The 12,210-nt window shown below is 28.4% G+C and overlaps 2 protein-coding genes across 2 annotated transcripts; one reads left to right on the top strand and one right to left on the bottom strand.

The window, feature by feature from the left end:
• Positions 1-204: 204 nt before the first annotated feature.
• On the bottom strand, positions 205-3,078 carry LOC125820380 (probable uridine nucleosidase 2). Its single transcript, XM_049499812.1, has 10 exons — positions 3,046-3,078; positions 2,944-2,995; positions 2,716-2,831; positions 2,404-2,463; positions 1,956-2,141; positions 1,474-1,578; positions 1,272-1,368; positions 736-843; positions 534-669; positions 205-452 (listed from the first exon to the last, which is right to left on the bottom strand). The coding sequence occupies exons 1-10, from the start codon at positions 3,076-3,078 to the stop codon at positions 344-346; spliced, it is 1,002 nt and encodes a 333-aa protein (XP_049355769.1). The 3' UTR covers positions 205-343.
• A 3,002-nt stretch (positions 3,079-6,080) lies between these two features.
• Positions 6,081-6,446, top strand: LOC125820060 (uncharacterized). The gene has a single exon (XM_049499476.1). The coding sequence runs from the start codon at positions 6,093-6,095 to the stop codon at positions 6,438-6,440; it is 348 nt and encodes a 115-aa protein (XP_049355433.1). The 5' UTR covers positions 6,081-6,092; the 3' UTR covers positions 6,441-6,446.
• Positions 6,447-12,210: the final 5,764 nt, after the last annotated feature.

Raw genomic sequence — 12,210 nt, 5'->3', positions numbered from 1 at the left:
TTGTCTATCTGTAACTTATTTTTGCAAGTTCATATTCTGTATATGAGCTGTGTTGCTTAAGATACAGAAGCTTACTTCTTACATATATTCATCCTTGTTCCTGAGAGTAGTACTCGGTCTATAGTTTAAGATTCCGTTCCTTATAGCGCCTAATAGAGATGCCACAGTCACAACAAACAAGCAATCATCATGGTGACCGATATGTAACCCGAATTCATAGCTTATATACTGCAACCTTCCCATCAACCACCTCTTTAGGGGGCAGTTAAGTTTCTGAATATTGAGTGCAGAAAGACAATAGCATTGTTCAAATAAGTGTTCTTATAGTAGCATATGAATACTTCTATGAATTAACGAGTCGTGCCATCACCAATTCGATAACTTTAGGAGCATCAACAGTTACTGCCACTTTAACTGAGGGTTTTCCAGACCATTCAGTGACTTCAACAACCCTTGTAAATTCAATAGCAGATGAAATATGTAAGTTATAGGAAAATATAGCAAACACTTATAAGGCACTATGAACCAAATACCTTTTCTGTTTATTATAAAAGATTGTGAGACCCTTTGTGATGCCAACAGTCTGAACGCGAACGACACCTTCTGAATAGGTGATGAGTGATGGATTAACAGCAGCAAGTAAGGCAGTTGGATCATGAAGGAAGACACCTACATAGAGCCCGTAAAGAAAGTGAGCAGACACCAAATAAGAAATATGGAAACAGACAGACAGACCTCTCGTGTTGTATGCAGTATGGTGATAATCGAAATAGACATCCAAAAGCTTGCTGAGATACTTGGCAAATTTTCCATTGGACTTTGCCAATTCGCCACGATGAGAATCTACCAAGAGTAGATAAATGTAAATAAGATAGATGCTATTTAGAGAAGTTAACTAAAACAGGACCCTAGGAGCTAAGACCGCAAAATAACAAGATAAAAGTAACAGGTAGTAGTTAAAAATGGAGAATAAGATACTCAATTATGTGTAAATAGGATTATTACCTTTCTACCTTAATCCTCGACCTCCGTACCTTTCTATCTAGGATCATGTCCTCAGTAAGTTGAAGACTAGTCATGTCCTATCTAATCACATTATCTCGTTCTTCTTTGGCTTATACCTCGACCTCTGCTAAAACTTGCTATAGCCAAACTCTCGCACCTCCTCTTCACTACTCTCTTCGTATTTGTTTCTATTAATCATATTCTATTCAAAATAGCAACAGAGACAGTGGCTTGAAATGAAACTCAAGCAACAAAGAAAAGATTACCAGTAAGGACAACTTGATGTGTAATATTTAATCCAACAGCAAGAACATCAGCACCACTTGTAAATACAATATCAGCAGCAGTTGGATCTTTGAAGATCTTGCGCAGACGAAGAATAAAAAAGGGTATGAGTAAAAAAGAAAAATCAAAAACTAAGTCTGAGAAGTTGAAGCACATATAAGAATGTAGCTATTAGCAACTTACATTTGCCTCAGCTGCTGGAGTCACATTTCCATTTACAGCAAAAGCACCACCAAGAACAACAATTTGACCGACTTTTTTGAAAAATTCAGGATCCAACTGAATAGCCTGTTCATATACAAAATATGGTGAACATTATTTTTAGAGATAATGGTCAAAATACACTCACTTGAAGTATTACTTTTTAGCGATTTTCCTACCTAAACTATCACCAACTATTTATCAAAGCACACCTCGAAACTGATTAGACCAGGTGTTTGAATACAATCGCCAAAAGGCACATGATAACTTAATTTGCTCATAAAGTTTCGTCCACATGGAAACTAACTCATTAACTTCGAGGCGTGTTTTGATAAATAGTTGGTGATAGATCAAGTAGGAAACACAAACACCTGATAGTTGATCAGGTAGGAAAATCGCACCTCTCGTGTGTTATTGACCAATAAGATATCTTGTGTTTATAAGTTGGGAAGTATGATTCTTACAAGTGCCATATTAGTCAGGGGGCCTAAGGCCACAACAGTGACCTTTCCAGGGTAAAGACTAGCTTGCTGAATGAGAAATTCAGCTGCAGTCTGTTCAATAGGCTTTCCTTTGGGTGGAGAAATGTTTTGGTTCCCGAGTCCATCCGTGCCATGAACATATCCGCTACTTTGAAGTTTTACGCCTTCCTTTACATGAATATAAACAAGTCCGCGGAATGTGAGGGGAAAAAGTTCTATGCTAGCTCTGAATGTGCTTAATGAACAAAGGTACACAATCAGAAATACTGTAAACGTTAGAAGTGTTCATTTCATTCTGTAAATCTTATACTCCCTCCGTTTCAATTCGTTTGTCTGGTAATATGGAAAGTTCATACATCATTTGACAGCTAAATAAGTCTAGATGAGCAATAAGACAGAGAACTGAACAAGGATAAGCAGTAGGACATACGGTGACTGTAACGTGTGAGCCTTCAGCCACTGGTATATCTGTCCTCCCAGCTATCTCCAACTGAATCATCAAAACCCGAAATCAACATTCATGCTTATGGCAAAAGAACTAAACGTACATTCCATTTTATATGTTACCCTTTCCTTTTTAGTCTCTTCTAAAAAGAACGACACGTTTCTATATTTGAGAACTGAACATCCCATATTATCATGAGTGATATTTCTAGTCATTTAGTATGTGTGAAAAGTCGTTTTTTCTTAAACTCTGTGTCCAGTACTGGTTTATAGAATGAAATAAAGGAAAGAACTTTACCAGATGTAAAGCATTTCTGGTGGACAGAGTTGTATGAACATTACCAAATATTGTTGTGAGTCCAATTACTTCAATTTCAGGAGATTGAAGTGCCACGAAAATCGCGATTGCATCATCTAAACATGATCATAATTCATCTAACATCTCAATTAACTCAACAGTTGAATTGGTTATGACAAAAAAAAAATGAAATCTTGAAATGCTCAATTCAGCTCAAACTCTACTTACTATGAAGAAACAAAAACAGGAAGATACCAGAGTGTAATCCCACTAGTGAAATCTGATGAGGATAGAGTGTGCGCAGATCTTACTGCTACCTTGTAAAAGTACTATAAGCAAAGCAATCATCAAATACCGTTCCATTTTTAACTAAAAGTTTTGAGTTTGAAGTGGAAACGAAATCACATTTGATAGATAGTGTTTTATTCTGAAAACGGACTTCACATCTCTTAGCGCAAATCCAATATTTATTCAGGTCCCAAAGAAAATATTGAACACCATATGAAAACTCTAAAAAAACAAAAGAGCAAAATAGAACAGACACATATTTGGAAAAGTGTAAAATTTGTTAATGTACTATTCGAAATCGAATAACTTAATTGTTTGTCTAACCTTTTGACTAGTATTATCTCACTTTTTTTTTCAAAGAATTTGAATACATGGAATCCATTCATGGTGAAACTTTGTTTAAGATAAGGACTAATATAAGAGGATTTACAAACAAAAAATTTGTAATTAACAAATGTCAAAATTGAGCAATTTTAAATAGTATATGGACTAATTTGGACATTTTCATATACAGAACATATATCAAATAGTAGCATTTATAAATTATACGTATGATTTGACGTTTCAACAAACTTATCTAGGTGCATCTCTTAAAAATATATTGTAATAAAGAGTCATCAATATAAAAAAAAAAAAAAAAAAAAATTTAAAAAAAGGTACATCAAAGTCCAACTATTCTACTATTTCCTCTATGAAATATTTTGATATTCGGAAAGTCAATTTAACTAATCATTGGATTAGATCAACTTATAACATATCGTTCGAAGTTTACATAATTTGAATCTCGAAAACGAGAAGTGCAACATAAACTGAGGCATAAGAAGTAGCTATATCTTCACGAAATGCTTCAAGTACTTGTTTAGTATCTTTAGATGACTTAATATATTTTTTTATATAAAGTACTAATTAATTAGTACATTATTAACTTGATAGTAACAGTTATTATCACTCTTTTTTTATGGCAAAAGTGGATTAGGTAATCTAGAAAGTGAAATACAAAAAAAAAAAAAAAAAAAATCAAGCAAGAACTCCCACTATTTGACTCTTAGCAAGAAAATACAATATATTTCATTCATCTAGTACTTTGAATGGATTTGTCTAATTGATGTTCTAATAACTCAATTTTAAATCATAATCATTGTGTAGAAGAGATAGACGATTCAGAATCACTATGTGGGTTTTTTTATCAAGGGTTTGAATTCTTCTTTTTTTCATACTTTAATTTCACCAACTCTAAAAAATAACAAAAATTGTGTATTTATAGACATACACCAAATGCGAATATTTAAAACTAAATCAGTCATGTTTAGTGTTAATTAAGCTATGAAAACTACATACAATGTTGAGATATAGCAAAGAAAGATCACAATTAGGAAATTTCTTAATTAAACTAAACAAGGTTTTAGGTTGTTGGTACACACGTAATCTTTCACAAGGCAAATTGGATGAGGATACACATAAGCTAAACTAAGTCAATAAAAGAAAAATAATCGTGTTAATTATCATTTAATAATAAGAAAATAAATAATTAATCAAGAAGAAAAATTCCATCAAATACTATAATAATAATAATCAAATTTCTAAAATTAAAGTAGTTAAACTTTCCTTTTCCTTCTCTCATTTAAAAAAGTTAACATTATTGATTTGTTTTTACTTGTTTTAACAAGTTACTTATCGTGTTTTGTAGATCACAAAGCTACGTCGATTATAAATAATTATTTATAACTAAATCTCTAATGATATAGTATATAATTTTTTTACACTATCGATGCATATTAGTTAAAGATTATTCTAACGTTTATCCTTTTAATATCTTCTAGAAACCTTGCATCACTAATCTTTTATGTCATGATAAATCCCACATCCAAATCAATGTGCTTTTTATTTTAATGAATAAATATTGAAGAACAAGTCAATCTTCAATTGAGTGTCATTTTCATATACACATTTTTCTCTAGAATAAATTATAAACAAATACAAGAATAGGATATGATTGGGGGGCAAGATATATGATCAAGTCAATGTAGAAATAATGAAAGAATAAAGAGATATATATACTTCACCGTAACAAAAATAAGTTTTAGCGGCAATAAATAAACATACTAATAAAGAGTGCTAAAGTCTTTATCGACATTAGTTAAGTACCATTAGATTCAATGTCGCTAAAAACTTTAGGGACATATACAAAGAGTGTTAATTTCCGCTAAAAGTATATATTTAGCGGCAATTAAGAATTTATTGCCACTAAAGATCATTTTTATTGTAGTGCTTCCATATATATTATTGGAGATATATTATCTTATTTTCAAGATTATATATTTTATGATTTTTTGTAAAGATATTATTTGACTGACTTAATGGTACAAAATTTTTGTTCGATTAATATTATATACAGTTAAATCTGTATATATACCAGTGTTGTTGTGTGAATATCTTTTGATTGTTATAAAAAATATATATATTATAGAAAACATACCAGTATAACATAATATAAAAAATAAATGCCAAAAAGAATTTGGCATTTTAGTAAAATGTTATTACACTCTACTAATTAAAAACACAACAAAAATTGACCTCCAAAAAATGATACTCCTAGAAAAATCCGACCTTGGATGTTGATTTTTTAATATATGTTTTTTTTAACAAAATCGACTTTTTTAATGCCAAAAATGTAAATCGCCCTCCAGAGGTCAGTTTAGGTTTATAAAATTTTGCAAAAAATTCACCTCCAAAGGTTTTTCTTACAAAATAAAAAAGAAATCTTTTTTAAAAAAAAAAGACTTTTTAAGGTTGGTTTTTACAAAATAAAAACTCTACCCACTAGAAATCCTTTTTTTTATTGACCTTTGACTTGAAATCAATATCAATTTTATTTTTGATATTTTTTTTAATAATAACTGTTCTAGAAAGATTTGACGGTATAACTTAACCTCCGGATATTTTTAGTATAAGAAGAAAAATAAAACTTGGAAACTCTCACCAAACCCCTAATATATAACAAAAACTAGCTAAGCCAAAAGTCTTCAAATAACTCATTTTTCTTCTTCCTCTTCTCCTTCTCTTTCAACTTCAAAAAAAAAAAAGGTGTCATGGAAGGACTTATTCCATTAGTATACAAAACCATTAAGAGAACGAAAACTCGTCGAAAATATGAATGTCTCTCTTTTGGTACTGCTAATACTTATGATATCGAAAATTTCTATCCAAAAAATACTAGTAAAGATTACGAAATGTCATCAATTGATGATCAGAAGATGGTGGTTGACAGTGATGGTGGTAATCAGATAGAGAAAAAACGTCATCATAGACGAACACAATCCCTCCACGTGGAATATACCGGCGGAGTTTTACCGGAGGATAATATTCCGGTGAAGGATAAACAACTTTTGAAATTTAGAAGTCATCGTAGAATGTTTTCATGTGTTACTGGTGGATGACGAAATAATTAAAGGAGTATGTATGGTTTTCAAATTGTTTTTTTTTTTATATATATATATATATATATAGACATTTGATACTAGAAAATTACTAGCTCGATTAATTCAGATTTACTAGAGAGCAAGTAGGATTCCCTTGAATCCGTGATTGCTTGATAGTATTAGGGTGGAGGGGATTTTTCCATCCTATCAAAGGCGGAGCTATGAATTCGGTAGAACCTGTAATTTTGGTCAAAATTATGTGTCATTTTAATATATGTATAAATAATCAAGAACTTAATAAATTATATTGAATTGAGGATTTGTACAGTCATGATTTTGAATTCGTCTATGTGTTAATATATCACCACATTCTTGATTAATTCAGATTTACTAGAGAGGAAGTGGGATTCCCTTGAATCTGTGATCGCTTGATAGCATTAGGGGTGGAGGGGATTTTTCCATCCTAGGCGGAGCTATGAATTCGATAAAACCAGTAATTTTGGTCAAAATTGTATGTCACTTAAATATATGTATAAATAATCAATAACTTAATGAGTTATATTTTAAAAAATTAGAATTTATACACTCAAAATTCTGAATTCGTCTATGTATCAATATCACCACATTCTTGGTAGTGATTTTCATTTGTTTTAAATTGTATTATCTTAATTCCATCATTTGATATATTTGTAAAAAAAATAATTACTGTATATTTATGGTGAAAATTCTGATGTATATATATCAAATAATAACCCAAAAGAGTGAGTCAAATTGGACTTACTAGCAACTCCCTCTCTGAATTTCAATTTATGTGTTTTTCTTTTAAAAAATGTTTAGAAAAGAATAATATTATATATATTAAGTAACTTTTAAATTCTAGCATTTCAAATGATATTTTTAATATCACAAGATTCAAGAGCATTTTTATAACTTAAATGTACTTTTAGTACTGTTTAAGACATTTTTTACTTTTCCTAAATTCATATCTAATCAAATTAAAACGCGTAAAATAAAACGGGTTAAGAAATTACTTGTTTCATGATGAGTAAAGTCTCATTGGCTGTTGTTTTCCAATAAGCTAAAATGGGGTAGGTAGATCACATTTAATTAGACTAATTTGTGTTAGTGGCAGTCTATTTTTTAGGTCCTTTATGGAATTTGGATAATTTATCTAAGTACAAGGAATCTAAATGTGTTACTTTTTTATGTTTATCTAACTTCATGAGATTAGGAATATATAGTTATTAGTAATTTTTGTGCCTCATCATGATTCATACTAGGCATGATATTTATTGTTACATAATTGCTAAGTTTCGATGGACATTTCGTCGGAATTTGATATGTTGGTGAGAGGATTTTTGACAAAAAGTCCATTAAAAATGTTATCAATGAGCAAAAAGCTACATGATACTACGTATTATATAATCTTTGAAAGTGGTTTAAAGAAGATATTTGACTAGGTAAACAAGCCAAGTTTTTAGATATAATTGTATATTTAATAATGGTCCCATCAATAAGTGAACTGATGGATTGATGAGTATTTCTTTATTCGCGTTGGTTAGAAAGTGTTTTACATTCAGGTGAAATTTTTCAGTGCAAATTTAATTTTTGCTGAATTTCAATACAAATATCAAATATCGAATAGAAAACTAAAAAAATAATTAATTTTGGCCCCAAAACAGATGAAAATCATAAAGGGTTCATTGAAGTGGAAATTTTCTCATGAAAATTCTCTAGAAAGCAATTGATATATAAGCTCTCCATTTATTTTTACTCGTCCATAATTAACTTTGCGAGAAAGGTAAAAGAATAAAAAAAAAAAAAAAATAAATAAATATATATATATATATATAAAAATACCATTTATACATATGTATGATTTGACGTGCCAACCAAACTCTCTAGTTGTGTATCTTGGATAAATATATATCGTATAATACAAAATATTTGACAAAACAAATAAAACTATGTCAAGCATACAAATATTAATTAATTAACACTTAAAGGTCTCTTAGTATATTTTAATTAATTTCCCCCTTTGCTAACAAAATTCTAGTAAGTATGTATCTATATTAAATGCACCAAATACTTTGTTGATTATGTAAACTAGTAAAACAAAGTACATATATTCTATCTTTCTTTAGATATAACATAAATTATTTTCTTTCTAGTTCAGTATCTATATTGAAGTCCGATTAAATTCGAATTTATATTGAAAAGTCCACATTGATATCTCCCTAATAACAATGACTTCATACCCAGAAACCTCCTACAAAAACTTGTTAGGTTGACGTAGTTGCATTTTATATACATACATATATAGTCACTTAAAATTGACTTCATGACTAGTTGGTTATAACAAAAAAACGTGACAATTTCATGAATCGCTAATTAGAAATTCATAATTGTTTTTTTATCGTGTAAAAATAAATTCAAAATATAAAAACGTAATAAATTTTTAAAAATGTAAGTTATCAAATATATTCACATTTTAATTTGTTCCATATGTTAAATGTACATAATCGAATCAAACTTTTTTTATATCATTACTTTAACATTAAATCCATACATTCCTACTTAGTGGTCTCAAAAAAATATTTATTCGAAAATGATGATGAACTTTATCCAAATTAACTTTCTTTTTTCTTCTAAAAAGAATTTGATAATGTTCCATTAAATATACTTAAACTAGAATCCAAGTAGCCAAAATTACCTTTTCTTCTGTAATTAAATTGAACTTTATCCTGTCATATATTCAAAAAACTGCATCACTAATCTTTTATGTGGCGAAAAATCTCAAGTGATAAAATTATTTTTAATTAATTAGAGGGGAAAGGGTCAATTTTTCTCTCACGTAAATAAATAAAAAAAATAGCTAACGATTTTATGGGATGGAAAAAAATTGAAAAAAATAATAATTTGCCCTATGCAATATCATTGACAAAATTGACTCTTTTTTCCTTAACTAAATATGATAGAAATTAATGTTGCACAAAGAGAAACTCCAATTCAATGTTCTTTTATTTTTGAATAATTTAACTGTTAAATGTTGAACAAGTCAATTTTTTATCCAAATAGTGTCATAATTCCTGTTCACATTTTTTTTTCTTGAATAAATACAAGAATAGAATATCATTAAGAACAACTGGCAAGATGCACAAATAAATTTGTTTATGGTAAACGTAAAGTCACTTATATTTTTTATCAAAAAAAATTTAAGGCAAAGATATTTTAATATATTTCATATATTTTAAATCTATTTTTTAAAATTTTGTGTTAAAACAAAGCCAAACAAAATAAATTGAAACAAATTGTCAAGTAGTCAAATTGAAACGATGAAAGTAGCATGTGTTTATATAGAACTAGATAAGAATTGCCCGTGCTAAGCACGGGCCCAACGTGTGGTCTTATTCGTGATCTAAAATTGATTAATATAAATGAGACAATCGCATATAAACACCATTATATAAAATAAATAAATAATATAGCAGTTAAACGTGTTATCTATATATTTTGTGAATGTCATTATATTGAATGTTGTTTTTAAAGTGAAATATTTACGTAGATGAACATTGTACATTTGGGAATACTAATTACATTTGCATATAACTATTTATAAATTGAACATTATACATATGGGAGTACTAATTACATTTGTATATTAACTATTTATAAATTGAACATTATACATATGGGAGTATTAATTACATTTTCATATAACTATTTATAAATCAGTTACTAATAGATATACACCAAAATTGATCAAGTGCAATCTCAAATTATTTGAGGTCAATTATGTCTCATTCATACTAAAGTTTTTTCAATAATTTTTTTTTTTTGAAGCAACTTTTGTATTTTAGCGCGGAGTCTGTTGATTTATTACTTATATAGATGTGATATAGCTACAAATACTACTACTACGACAATTCATATATTAACTCTGAAGTAATTAAATTAAATTAATTCAAAGATCACCTCTAAAGTAACCAAATTATATTTTCATGAACTCAGTGCTTCTCAGAAAAGAAATTCTCAGAAATATGCAACTCCCATCATAAAAATGAATCAAGATATACAATTTTTCTTATAATTAAAAATTCAATTTGATGGAAAAAGAAATAGGCAAGAAACTGCTTAAGAAGTAAAGATCATTTGCACTTATACTATCAATACATGTATTTGATTGGACATGTGCATTTGAGCACACCAATAATTTCACTTCCTGAATTTGTCTATTATAGAGATTGATATAGTGGAAAATTACCAAAATACCCTTGGTCGTTGGTTGTCTTCACACTTCTATAGATTCTTAAGGTCCGTGATACGGGCCCAATATAATCGATTATTAATCATTATTTAATAAATATTAAAAGGCACTTCTATAGCATTTTGGTCAATATTAATTAATATTGATTCTGATAAAAAAATTAGTATAAAAAATGTTGAAATTACCATCAAAGAATATAGTGCATCATTGCATTGAGTTGCTCCTTCCTTAATTAAATATCTTAATTTTGAGTTTTGAATATGAAAAAAATTCTTAGTAGGGACCACTATATCCGAATGTGCCCTATTTCGGCGTACATTAGAATTAATCGAACTTCAATATGAATATTGAATATTGAATATTGAATAAAAAATATTAAATTAACCCAATAATATTTTTTAAGTATAATTGGTATTAAGGATGGGTAGATTCATTTTTTAAGTTGTAAAACACTCAAGTCTAATATTTAATTTATTTAGTTTTTACTATAATGACACAAATTTATTAGGATTCAATGTTAATTTGTCTGTTAGATTGAATTATATATCTTATATAAAAATCATGAATTATTATGTATTATTATCTTGAAATCTATCCTATTCATTTCAATTAATCTGTCATATTTTTCTTTATAATCTATTAAAAAGTAATGTTCCTTTTCTTTTTTTAGTTCCAACTCCACATAATATATTTAAGATCACAAGATTAAAAGACATTTACTATATTTCACACATTTTTAATTTAAAACCACAAGATTAAAAAATCTTTCTTAATTTCTTAAACTTCATTCCAAGTCAAAATTGAACAAACAAATTGAAACGGAGAGATTAATATTTTTTATTTATCACACACATAAAAAATGGAACTAAGTAGCATGTTTCATTATCACATGAAGTTCAATATATGTATAATTTAAGCTACATTATAGAATCAAAGTTGAATATTTAATTATTAAATGGATCTGTATTTTTATGTTTGTGAAAACATTTTATAAAATGAAATAATAATATCAGAGTTCCGGAAAAAAAATTTGCCATATGTATGGAGAAAGAAGAATTACTCGCTTCGTCCCCTTTTAATCGTCATGTTGCGCTTTTTGAAAATCAATTTTACTAATTTTCAAAGATAAGTTAGATTATTATATTAATAAGACATTTAAAAAAAATAGATAGTCAAAAAGTATACAAAAACTACTATAAATTGCAGATTTGTGTATATCAATATGATGAAAAATACATTATAAAATATTAATCAAAATTCTTATAGTTTGACTCTAAAAATTAAAATTATAACAATTAAAAGTGGACGGAAGAAATATTAAATTTTTTATTATCTAGAATTGGCTGGTCGTTGTCCTAATTGGTCCTCGGGAACACCAAAAAGATAAATAACAATAATAATAATAATAAAATAATTGTTCTGATTGGACTTTTAACCCACTTAACTTGCTTTCAGTAAATATAATTAATATTTGCCCTTTAAATGAACATATATTTACAATATTGCCCTTGGTCGTTTGGT

The sequence above is a fragment of the Solanum verrucosum genome, unplaced genomic scaffold, assembly GCF_900185275.1.
Source record: "Solanum verrucosum unplaced genomic scaffold, falcon-dt-bn FXZP01000229.1, whole genome shotgun sequence".
Taxonomy (NCBI): Eukaryota; Viridiplantae; Streptophyta; class Magnoliopsida; order Solanales; family Solanaceae; genus Solanum; species Solanum verrucosum.
Note: the sequence above shows the minus strand (reverse complement) of the source record. Positions and strands in the feature narration are given on the sequence as shown.